This window comes from Poecilia latipinna, unplaced genomic scaffold (assembly GCF_001443285.1).
Source record: "Poecilia latipinna isolate Pla-1442-1.1 unplaced genomic scaffold, P_latipinna-1.0 Scaffold236, whole genome shotgun sequence".
NCBI classification, from domain to species: domain Eukaryota; kingdom Metazoa; phylum Chordata; class Actinopteri; order Cyprinodontiformes; family Poeciliidae; genus Poecilia; species Poecilia latipinna.
Window position 1 is genome coordinate 199,974 of NW_015112852.1, and position 13,386 is coordinate 213,359.

General features: G+C 39.5%; 1 protein-coding gene across 1 annotated transcript in view; it reads right to left on the bottom strand.

The window, feature by feature from the left end:
• Positions 1–2,270: 2,270 nt before the first annotated feature.
• LOC106947342 (cadherin-7) overlaps positions 2,271–13,386 on the bottom strand; it is a 149,316-nt gene continuing 138,200 nt past the window's right edge. The window contains exon 12 of the mRNA XM_015032265.1: positions 2,271–6,020. Within this exon, the coding sequence (XP_014887751.1) occupies positions 5,512–6,020 (509 nt within the window). The 3' untranslated portion in view covers positions 2,271–5,511. The remainder of the gene's footprint in view (positions 6,021–13,386) is intronic.

Genomic DNA, 13,386 nt, shown 5'->3' on the forward strand with positions numbered 1-13,386 from the left:
GAAGGGAGTTGTAATTATAGTTGTTGAATACAGAAAAATGAGTGAAGAATAAGATTTGATTGAACAATAATGCTCACTCACAGTAACTATAGTTACTCTGAAGTCACACTGACAAAATCCTGTCTTTTCCAGGTTCAAAGCTTTGCAAAAATGTGTCAATACCTGTAAGAAGACGACATATTTACCAAGGGAAAAAAAAAAAACACCTAACAAGTCCATTGCAATCTCTTGCATCATCACTATGAATTATACCGTCAGTTGTATTCATGGAGCTCTGACTACTTGAAATGGCTCGGGACACAAGCTGTTTTCGCTTTGATTTAAATCTGAATTGAGCAAGCCAGGGAAAAAAAAAAAAAAAAAAAAAAAAGTCAAATGTTAGGGGGGCGGGGGAAATGACAAAATGGAATTACAAACATTGAGGTTATTCATTTTGTGCATCTGTTAGCGGAGCTGAGGACTGTTCAAAGCTTGGAAAAGAAGATCCCTTCAAAATGTGTCAGACATTTTTTGTTGAAAATTAATGGTTCATTTAGAGGATTTTTTTTAAGGCACAAATGTTCCCAGTTTTTATTTAATTTTTTAATGAACAGCTAATCTGTGCATTTAGCCCATCTCTGTTGTTTGTCTTTTTCATGTGATCCCACACCGAGTTTGTGATGTTGAGATCAAGGCCACGCCATATGTTGCAGCACCCCTTGTTCTCCCTGAACCTAAATTTAGTGTTAAATTACTCTAAACATAGAGCAGTATGGCTGTAGCTTTTAACAGCTATTCTCAGTTGTTAGTGGTTTGGTTCCATTACTTTGGTTGAGATTCAGAATAATGCATGTCACTTGAATTAAGAAATACCCTCAAGTTGAAATTACAATATTTTTTAAATGAAAAGAATCTCAGTAAGATAAGATAAGCATGTCTAACGTTGCCCAATCAAACATTTTCTGAACCTTCTAATGACTCTTTCAGAAAAGCGACAGATCTACCAAACTTGTAGACGCTATAAGAGACTTTTCAAGACTTTGACTTGAGCATAAATAAGAGAGGTCAGATAAAGTGCCAGGATAAGCTTTTCTGGGTAGCTCAGCACTTCCCCCTCTCACACCTGTTGTAGCCCATTCCTGATCAGCTGACTGAAAAAACAGGGAGAGTAGACTTGTACCACTTTGTGTGTGGAAACTAGGGCAGCGTTTAATTAAATCCAGTATATTGTTCATGATTCGTTTAATTTGTTTATTGACTCTACATTCCTAAATGAGGGGAGTCAATTAACTTTTTTTTTTTCTTTGGTCGCTTGAGATGCAGCGTTTAACAACAAAACACGTGGATTTTATTTGGCTGCGTCAAAATGGGCATGAAACATTTGCACTAAGCTCCCCAAATGAGCGTCGGCGAGCCTCAGAGGCATCACAACAGCCTCCGTGGAGCATTAAAGCTTTGTCAGCTGCAGCAGCCGCACAGAGAAAGCTTCTTCCCCTCCTGAGTCCTTTTCTGGTTTTTTATGAGGTCCCTAATGATGGCAACAGGTTCAGAGTCGTTGGTTATTACTGCCACTGTATGGTGTCTGTAGTTTCTAGCCAGAGATGACCTTTATGTTCAGATAACCTGAAATAAATCCCTTAAGCCTTTTAAGGAACTGAATATCAATTTTATTTTCAGCAAAAAGATAAAAACATCATTTGCACAGTTCTGCCTCTTTGAAATAAATAATACATAGCGGTTGCACATGTGCACACCCAGTTGTGACATAACTCGTTAAAGCTGGGAAAAGGAAAAAAAAAAAGAAAGAAAAGAAAATCGCCACAATATGATTATCATACAGTGTGTCCGTTCACCATCGATATTCAAACCGTACATTGTTTAAAATTCAATTTTAAAATTACAATATATGCTGGACTTTGCAAACTACAGAAGCTAAATTAATTTACTTACAAACCAGACCTCTGTGAGGTCAGCCACTTTAAAAACAAAGACTTGATTTCCGCCCCCCTGCCCCCCTAAAGTCTAGGTGTTGTGAATCTCTAGCACAGCACGGACAAATCCATCATCAAGGCTCACTGATCTGACGCTCCCACCTGGTAGAAAAGCAGAACTAAACCCCGACTTCATAGCTGAGAAATGATACTGTTGGTAATAGAAAGGCAGAAGTAGAAACAGACCGAGACACACACTACATCGCGACATCTGCAAAATGTACTTTCAGGAGAAGAAGAGCTTGTGTTTCTCTGTCACCCTGCTGATATATAAAACTGATGGATGTCGTTCTTTTTATGATTCACACAACTTCCTTAGCACATCGACTACTGTACTTGGTTATACTGTATTATAGGTATGAGTCTGTGTGTCACGTAGTGTTAAAGATACTAGCCAGGGGTGTATTTTTCTTCAGAAAAAACTGTACAACACTGAAGGCGCAGTCATGAAGTATGGAATATTACTGTGGAATACAAAGTTTCTAATAAGCAGACATTAAACAAAAACCCTCTTAATAGTCCTAGTGTGTCTGTATTTGAGCTGATGACATCACATGAGCCAGCAGGAATGAAGCATATAGACTGAATTTGGATGTTGTCAGTGGGACTAAACTCAACAATACAATACAATGACATCAGACAGAAGAACAGTTCAAGCTGTGACCCGTTCAGCCTTGAGCAGCACTGCTGTGGATGGTACAGATGAGGAGGACATTGGTTGATTGGCCTTTGAAAATAAACTGGTTTAATTATATGTACAGCGTCTTGCAGAAGTAACCATTCTGCTTGAACTTCTTAACAACTTGTCAATGTACAACCCCAGACTTTAATGGATTCTCTTCAGTGGAGACTATCACAACGTAGAAAATAACTGTTAAAAAAAGAGTAGTTGGCATTGAAATTTTTATACAAAATAATATGCTGAAAAGTATGATGATAATTTGTATTCAGTACTTTGGAGAACCACCTTTAGCTACAATTACAGCGTAGAAGTCCTTTTGGAAATGTATCTGCCAGCTTTGCACATCTCACACTTTTTTTTCTTTGCTAAATAACTGAAGCTCAGTCAGAAGGAACATAGTGCATCTTGGTTTGAACGTTGACTGGGTCATTTTGACTCAAAGACACGCTTTGATCTAAGCTGTTCAGCTGTAGTTCTGGTTATCTGTTGAGGGCTACCACTCAGCCGGAAGGTCAACCTAAATCTCAAGTCTGTTGCCGATTCCAACAATTTTCCTCTATGATTGTCCTGTATTTACCTCCACCAAGCTCCCGTCCCCTACCGCCCATATAAACTAAAACCAGTATTCAAAAACACTCTTTGTAATTTTAACAAAATTCAAGGGAGTTCAAAGATTTTGAGTACTTTTTTTTTTTTTTTTTACAAGACACTGTATGTTCCAGATGTTTTCCGTCTGACTGGCTCCCATCCATGTTCATCACTTTTAAATTCTATGTCATACGTGTTTGGCTGCAGTGTAGTGGGAGTGGCAGGGAATGCTTGTTTGCTGGTACATACCAATAAAATACTGAATGGACAAATTCCCCCATACACCTTCACTCCATCTGGCTGCAGAGCAACTGGAAAGACGATGGCGGCAAAGGATGTTTGGCAGGAGCAAGTGTAGTAGAGCTAACAGGTAGGATTTGGCTCATCAAAAGTGGATGTGCCTGGCAACCGTAGATGGTGGTAGTGGTGGGTGATGCAGCAGCTGTCCAGCTACCGGCAGGAAACATTTTCTTCTTTCCGTTCCAACTTAAAGTGAAACAATAAGCAGTTTGTTTGTTCAAGAACTTTGCATGAACTGATCTGCAATTCCTCGAGGGCGAAATTCTGGTCATCTTCAACAACTTCGGTGTTTGTTGGAATATCACTCAGAATTTATGCAGTACTTTCATATACGGCCGACTTAAGGGGCCAAACTCTGCCTACAGTCTTTGCCACAACCCCGTTGAACACTTGCGGGATCACTTTAGGTGTGTCGTACATGCCAGAGTGACCAACAGAACCAAATTGGCCGATGGATTCAATGCTGGTTGAAAAATACAATGCCATCCAACAAAAGTGTGTGTCCAAGGAGGTAATCAGAAGAATAATGTGGTCTTCTATGGATCACCTTTACATTACTGAGCCTCTGTTGCGCTAAAGAAACACATTGCTATATTGTCGACGTGTCTTGTTTCTTTAAACTTGGATCATTAAATCCAATAAACCACACCAAACAGGAGTCAATAGTCAATAACGTTTTGGGGATTAGGAGACAGAATTTGGCAGGTGTCTCATGGTGTTGCCCAAATACTCAACTCTGCTGCTTAACCTACAAATCTATTTTCCTCACAAATGTGCCACAATTTAAGGAGAAACAAGCAGTTTTCTAAATATATATTTCATATAAAAGCAAATATATAGTGAGCCAAACTAAGATGTCCTTACTTGTTGTGCTAACTACAACAGCAGGTACAGGTCATTCCCTCCTTTGCCTATTTTACCCAATTTTTCCAGGTACAAAAATATCTACTTTGTGATATATTATATATCTGTTATATTTTGTTAGCTGCTTACAGAAATTCCTAAAAGGAAATGGGAATTGGTTGCAATCGGTTGGTCAAAGCTTTACAAAAACTAGAGAGCAGACATGAAACCCTACAACTAATTCATCTCTGCCCCCTGTGACATCAGCAGAAGTGTGGCCATGTTTACAGACTGTGTGTTTCTAGGATTTACAACTGGGATTTGCCATAAAATGGCACCAGCCCCCCCAACCCTGCCGGGATAACGCATGTAGACAACGGATGGATGAATTTACGACAAAATACCAAAACAAAGAGAAGACCTGATAAAAAAAAAATTATATTGCAGGTGGCAATATCTAAAGTGAGTTTGATCAGATTTTACAGAAAAGTCTGGCTAGTAACTTTAAGAATTATGACTGAGTTCATGAATAATGTTGCTCTGGGTGTAAAGGTTTATAAAATACAGCCCATTTTCAACCGTCTTCTGCAAAAAAACGGTAATAAGAAACATAAATTGTTCTCATATTTCATCTGAGCAGTCCAGAGACTACTGATTAGCTGCCAGGGGGACAGCCTTTCATGAGAAACTTTTTGTTTTTTAGCACAGAGATAGCAAAGGAATGCATCAAAGCCGGAGTGTTGGGACTGTGCCCATCACTGGAATGAAAGGACAGGTTTCTCGCTGGAAAAAAAAAAAGCTTCCACATGTAATGCATTTTGCAGTCAGCGGTTGGACTCGGGCCCAAAATGTGAAACCTTTAATGTCTTTTGCACACAAGGCTTCCTCCTCAGTCAAGCCACTTTTGAAGTCAGTGTCAAAACTCACCATGGCACGCTTTTGAAAGCTCATACTAGGAGGTAAACAAACCAAAAAAACCTTTGAAGTCAAAGTGTTTCTCCTTCAATCACTTATGTTGTCTTTGAATCTTTTCCTCGGCTGCACCAAGGCGGACAAAACCACTTGCTCTGACAATATATTACTCGCACGTTTCAAAGTTCCAGGACTGCTAAGAGAGACATTTGGGGGCTACGAGAACACGCTGTCACTGTTGCCGTACAGGTCGGCCAGCTTTTTAAAGCGCGGCCCCCAGTTGCTGAGGTAGTCGTAGTTCTGGTCCGAGTCTGTACTTAGTGACTCGAGCGAGCTCAGCGACTCGGCTACAGACCCGCTGCCCTCGAAGGCGTACGTCTGCAGGGAGTCGTACGGGGGAGCCGTGGGGTCCACGTCGGCGTCCTTCAGCCGCTCCCAGATGAACTCTCGAAACACCACGTTGTCGGGCAGCGACTTGTAGGACGGGCGGGAAGCAGAGGTGTACTGGTAAAAGGTGGGCGTGTCCGGCGTGACGTCTCGCCGTGCGGCGGGGTCTCTGATGATGTTGAGGTTGCGCAGGGTGACCATGTCGAAGGCCTCCGTGTCTTCCTCTCCCCCTCCTTCGTCGTCGTAGCGGACGATGTTCTCCCTGATGTCCCTCTCCTCCTCCAGGATCAAGGGCTGCTTCCTTCTGCGCCGCATTGTCACAATCAACAGAACCATCACTGCAAAGGGGAGAGGAGGAGAAATCCTGGAGTGAGAAATTGTGGGATGATGTGTATTATCCGTGTGCTGATAATCACTTCACACTGACTTAAGACAACCGGGGAGGAGTAGTGTGCCATTTTTTTTCCCCCCCTTTGATACATCAACTGAGAGAAAAATAGTACAGTCCTTCCAATTTTTTAAAATGAGATTCATAGGAAGCGTATGAGGAAAAGTAGAAGTATGTCTCCAATAAATATATTGTTCACAGTTATCACTGGAATTTCAAGTTCCATGTATTTTCAAGTATAATGTTAGGTAAGATCGCCACGTCTCCTTACAAGAACAAAAACAGCAATTTGTTTACCGTGAAAAAAAAAAAAACTGTTTTCAAAACAGTAATTAGATTTGGTTTAGGTCACTAAAATACTAAAATATCATATTTGTTCTAACATGGCATACAGTGTCCACCACAGTTTTAGTGTCCCAAGTAACAAGGTGGAAAAATCCTAAAAATAAATTCACATTTATTTCAAAACACAAATCTTATTTTTTTTTTCTTTATTTCATCCTTCAGGTTGAATATATGTATTCAGTAGGAACATATAAATGTGTTATTTTTCTTAGTTGGTTTTCAACATGGGGAAGTCAAGCTAAGTTGGCCTGAAAATATGGACAATACAATAATAAGGAATTTCAAATAAAAACCATTAGACACATTTCAAATGCCAATGTCTGGAAGCCATGTTGGGGGAAAAAAAAAATATATATATATATATATATATATATATATTTTACTTTGACTTGATGAAGAAGAAATATGAGAAAAAAAACATTTTATTTTGACATGATGAAGAAGGAATATGAGAATAAAACGTCTCCTGTTAACCTCGTTTAAAAATCAAATGGGTTCCAAGGAAACGAAACCACAAAATCAACCTTCTTTCATGACCGTGTGAAACAAGAGAAGAGACTGAGTGGTGCAACTGACAAAGAGAATTAGGACAAAGTATTCATAATCTTAGTATATCCCAGACATCTTGTTGCGCTATTGAACAATATATGTGCTGTCAAAAGTAAAAGACGAACCTGGAAGTACTAAACTGAAATTAAATTATCAAAATGATTGGACTAGACGACAGGAGATTAATGGCGGAAAACGAGGCTGAGAGTCATAAATAAAAAGTTCAAGTATTAAGCTGAGAAGGCAAAGCTAAACCTTTGATGTAATTCATTTTTGTGTTTTCCGCCGCCCACGTTCCGCTTCCAGACTCGTTCACAGCTCCGCCATGCTGAATGCACGGGCCTCTGAGATCATATAGCAGAAGCTCTCCTTCAACCCCTGCTCCCTCTTCCCATACATTATTGCTGAAAATAACTCCACGCCCAAGCAAACTGGCAAACGTCTAATGATCCTCTATCCATCAATGTCAGGCCGGTGCCAGTGAAATATTGTTCCACTGGTCCATATTTCTTTTCCTGCCCGGCATCGAGCTGCTGCTGCTGCTGGCGGCAGAGAAAGAGGCCCAGGAACCAAATTCAAAGACTACTTCACACCTTCTAATAAAGGAGCAAACAGAGGGGATGGGAAGGAGGGAGGAAGGGAGAGAGAGAGGTGTCACACCGAAGGACTGGGGAGACGAATGGGCAGCGTTCTGTTAGCTGTTTGGGAACCGCATGCATCCACGGTACCTTAGTGGTCTGGAAAAGTCCAGCATTTGATTTCCATTTGTCCAAATAAGGATAACTGTGGAAAAATAATAATCTTAGAATAGAATTTAATCTAGAAAAATGTTTCCTTCCTCATTTCCTTGTTGACTAACTTCCTTCTGCCTTGCATCCCTCCTTGCTTCTTTTATCTTTCCCTTGTGTTGTCCTTCATTCCTTTTTCTGTCAGCTTTATGCTGCTCCTCTTCTTTCTTGCTTTGTGACTTGACATACTTGATCCGTTCGACGAAATTTAAAAGCATGTCTGCTGTATAAATATTTCTGAACACATGGTGAACTTTTGTATTTTATATTGTAAAATGAACATGGAGGACTGAGAAGTAAAAAAACAAACACAAAAAACTGAGTGTGGAATTTTTACATGACAAAATGTGTAGGAATCGTGTGTAACATGCAGAACATTGCAGCTCACCGGGACTTTGAGTGGTCCCTTCTTTTTCCAATTACCCTCCTTAGATCCAGGACACATTTTAGTGCTTCCAAACATTTCCAAGGGAGATTGTTTCTTCTGTTTTTAGAGCCCCGAGTCATTCTAAATTCCATTCAATTCAGCAAGGCTCCGCTAAAATGAATTACAAAGTGGCACATCCAAATAGAATATTCCAAGTGCTTTCCAGCAAAGCTCTTTAGGGTTTAATGCCTAGAAGGCAGACACAATGCTTCATGGACTGGAAACAGGCCAACATCCAGTTACAGCCTTCTAGGTGGAGCTGGTTGATGGCCGAGAATACAGATGGTTTGTTCCGAGGCTCTTTTGAGAGACGCAGTTTAGCAAACGCAGCCCCGGTACGACAGGTACCCACTCTTCACTTTGGAGAACAGATGTAAACTAAGTGAACAACAGAGGGGGAAAAAAAAAAAAAAGGAGATCAATTCCGCGCTACAAAGGCTTTTGCTGTAATTGAATTGTTTAAATGATCTACCCCACGCAATCGATAGTGAACAAGGTGAATTTTCTCTGCTGCCCTTTTCTTACCAGCAGGCATCGCTTTCTCATTAGAGTATTTCTATATGTGTGATTCAGGTGAACACGCAACAGGTTATTTACTCACTGCCTCACCCACACAGTCCGTGTCTCTGCGCTGCTGTTTAATAAAGATGAATTAATCAACGACTTTGACACAGACATGTACGAAGAATGTAGACAAGCCTCGCACACGAAGCTTGCATTGCTCAATTAATTCCTCAAGGCTTTCCTGCTGCTGAAATGCTGCATGTCATCTTTGTAAAACAATTACTGTACATATAGTATAACATGCACCTCTAACCAAGTGAGTGATATTATTAGGAGGTATTGCTACAGAAGTCAAATTTCTGACTACTCTACCCACTTCACTGATGGAAGAACAGGCTTGTTTTAACTAAACCAGATACAGATTTACACTTTATGTTAAAGTGAAGCTTATTGTTTGAACAGCGCATACATGAACTTATTGTTAATTTATGACATAGCCTATTGCAAGTTTTGGTTTCATACGTTTGATTTTAGGAAAGAGTTTCTTCAGCTAGAATTTAATTTACTTCCAAACACTTTTTAAAAAACTTCATGTTGGACTAGTTGCATCATTTTTGAATATTAAATCACATTATATAATAGGTAATACAGTACTTAAGCACCCTTATATTCAATTTAAACCCAAAATTATATATTTTTTTCATGTAAATAATTCATAATGTGTGAAATGTTAATCCAAAAACACAAACTATGTTCCAAGAACGTTGAAGCATTTGTTTAGCTAAATCATCTGCTGAAAAGTTGAGTTTTATGAAATGTTCCTATTATTTAGTATTTTGGCATGCTGTTATGTTCACCTTTTGCAGGGCTTGACAAATCTTTAATTACAAGTTTGTTGTTTTTCTTCTCTTTTACCTTGCATTCATTTTTACAGAGCTTGTTTCTCTACAGAAAGAGCCTCAGTTCCCCTTATACTGACTTTGCCATATTGAAATACTTTGCCATGTTTGCTAATATTCAAGTGTACATGTTTTCTGCTAGGTTCTCTGTTAATGTCTTTTTAATTCTTGTTCGCGTCAGTCAGACTTTGTTCCCCTCGCTGTCTTGCTTGTGCTTTCTTTAGCTAGCCTTAACTGGTGCTTTTGTTTCAGCTCTTCAGCTTCCCGTTTGCCCAGTGATTGTTTCTCAAATAAAGCCAGTGGTTCTATGATATACCTGCTTCTGAACTTTTTGAACTTCTGAACTTTTTTGGGTCTTCCTTCATTATAGAATAGGAAAAAGCCCCCGGAAGGAGCTGTGCAGAAATGCTTAGATTTACGTATACGAATGGAATGACTAACTCACCCCTTCCAGCATGGTAATAAGCTACAAGAGAAATAACAGCAATGCTCAAACATTTAGACTACAGGAACTAGAGGGAAAGTCTGATTGATCTAATCAAATGTGAAGGTTTCGATCCCCCAACTGCCTTACACCCACACATTGAGCTTTGTTTACTGTGAATTCAACCTGGGTAAAACAATCTTTCCGAAAGAGCGAATGCATTTCCAACAAGAGCAACACACACTGAAAAGAGCGAATGGAAAATCTGTGTCTGGTCACATAAAGAAGTGTCTTTCTCCTTCAGGGATGCGACTGTCTGCTGCTGCTGCGAATGTACAAAGTGATGAATGACGACAGACAGGAGCTATCACAACAGTTATGCAGGCCTTCCTCTGTTCTCCAGCAATGCTTCTCGGAGCTTTCTGCATTCCTGTGAATGCAAGGTGTCGCACACACGCCTGTGATCCTTTTGCAGTTCTTTGGTCACTAAACGGCTTTTGCACACTTTGTGCTATTTCGACCATTAAACTTTTTCAGCTAATTCAGCAGATGTGTGTGGTGACTTTCCAGTTTTAACAACTTTTATACTTGTTGAAATATGCATGATACCTTGGACGAAGGATAACTGAATTAGCCTACTTCTAGCTGGAAAAACAATTTGGAATAACTTTTGCCATTTTCTAAAATCACACTTTGAGTTTCATGAAGCTTTTTGGACAGATACTCCATTTTCCCAGCCTAAAGCTGACGATCAAACCCATTTTATAGGCTTATTTCCTAGGTTACACATTTTGTAAACATGGTCTGAGATGACAAGATGTGTGCTCTTTACTTAGAGATGAGCACATTTAAAACAACCAGTGTTGCATAACGCATGATGCATAACGAAGCTGTAACTCTCCCTCATGTCTGAATGATAGCACAGCAACATTATGATTGAACACAAAAATGTACATTACATACACCGTCAGATCTACTCATGCTTTGGTGACCATCTGATCAGTTCACTAATTAATCATTTTTACTAAGACCGTTTCCTTGTTTTGACAGTTTTTCTACTTACAACATCTGTGTTGTTTTCAATTATTTCATTTTTCATACTAGTTCAGGAAAACTATTTGTCCCTATTAGTGATATAAGGCAGTAAGCTATTAACAGTAATTAATTGTATAGTGACATTCCTTCTTGTTTTCCAGAAACAATCCCTGTACGGAGTAGAAAATCCTGAGTTTTGAGAACCAAGATAGCAGAAAATGTTTTGGTACCTTAACATGATTTCTTCACACTTCCAAATGTATTAAAAATAGATATATTTTATTTTCTTCATTTTAGGTGAAATATCATGCCAGTGCAATAAAATATTTCATTTTTTGTTTTTTGTCATTACCAGAGGTCCCTACAAATTGGTCCACATCTGCGGGTTCGTCAGACTGCGCAGTACAGGCTTCAGACTCGGTATTTATTTTCTCCTCCATAAACTTTTGTGTTTATATTTTCCTCTATGGATCCTTTTAGGAAGCTCTGAGCCATTTCCTCCCAGTTCTCCCATGTGAGGTATTTTCAGCTTTTTCCATGTGTAACAAGAGTTAAATCGGCTGGTAATGGGCTTGTTCAAGCAAAGAAAAGGCCGACTTCCAACAAAGCAGCTTGAACATAAAATATCTCTGACGACTTTGGAGATGTCGAAACAGAGACAAACACACACGACTTCCACAGGGGACAGCCACAGCAGCCAGAGACACACAAACAGATACAGAGATTAATGAAATAGATCTGATAAGCAAGTCAGACGTCCAGATAGAAATAAATGCCTGGAGATTCGGAGTGCTACGTAATATCCTAATTGGCTCTCAGGAGGGCTGAGCCGTACCTGACCTGCACAGGGGGAAAAAACGGCCCAGGATCTTAACGAGATAATGATCGTCTCAGTAGTTTAGACATATCTTCCAAAGTGGCTGGATCATAAAAAAATGGGTTTGAAATGACATTTTTCAAAAGTGCAGTTGTATTCAGGCATTTTCTGAGCTATTAATGCAAGAAGCACAAGCCCGGTAATTAAATCTAAAAATATCAAGCCATGATTGATGACCACTCAGCTCATGAGCATGTAGAGTTAATGCAAATGCAAACACAGCTCTTAGTGGTTTTTAGCTTGGCAGGTGAAAACTGCCTGTTTTCTATCATCTGTCCTGGCTGACGCTCTCAAAGTAAGCGATGCATTCTGGGAAACGCAGCTCACTACATGTAACATATGTTACATAGGTATTATTATGATGACAAATCACTGGAAACAATATTACTGGTGGTCACCTGATGAGAAACGGAGAGTGGAAAAGGAAAAGGGGAAGAAAGAAAAGGCAACGTAAGAGTGACAGAACCTGAGAGTGACAGCGGTGGGATGCAGTGAAGCTCGATTGTCATCCACAACAACACAATCACACGCAATCACAGCCTCAATAGCAACCTGCAGATTGAAAAGGTTCCTGATGGAAGACCATCAATGCAGATAAGAATAAAGGATCCGTCAGAGCGGTCACGCATGGGCTGGTTAATGCAAGCCAAGGACAAAGTTCCACTACAGAGGGAGAGCTGGGACCAATATTCACAAGGAGGAAGAGGAGAAGTGGAGGAAACATGCTCACCCAATTGTGCTAAATAGATAGATGGTGACAGAGCATCACGCACAATTAAAATCACATGCAAAGGAGACTTAGTCTGGAACACTTAGGCATTAACACTAGGCCAAGAAATAGCTATACCACTGTTTTAAAAAGTTAATAACATGCAAAACCCTCCCATAATTAAACTTCTCTGCAAATAAGTCAAGAGATGGTGTCATGTGCCAAGCTAAGCATTGTGCCGCATGCTACAGCTAGGCTAAATCTGGCCTAAAGATGCAAGTTCAGCAGAATTTCAAATCAAGTTTAGGACATTACAGAAAAAAAAAAACAAAACAAAAAAAAAAAAAAAACAAGGCCCAATGCTTTACAAATCTATCAATAACCATTCAATTTTTAATGTGATATACCAACACAAAGCTATGGATTCTTGTAAAAATTTCAGAAAGTTTGCAGAACGTCCTCCAAATAAAAATCTGAAAGGCTTGGTTTGCACATATACCCCCTCACACCTACCTGTGAGGTTGTCACAATTAGAATATCCTACCAGTTAAGGCCTTGTTCAAAAGTGTTGGTTTTGGGTTGTTCTGAGATGTTGCCTCATTTAAAATGTCAATTCAGCACAGCAGGCATTCTCTGTTGAACTGATGGCGAGAAAAACTACCAGGGGATTATAAAAAAAAAAAAAAAAAAAAAAAAAAAAAAAAATTTTAACCTTTTCAACGATTTTTTCTCTATTTTTTTTGGCGCTTTTTGGTTCCT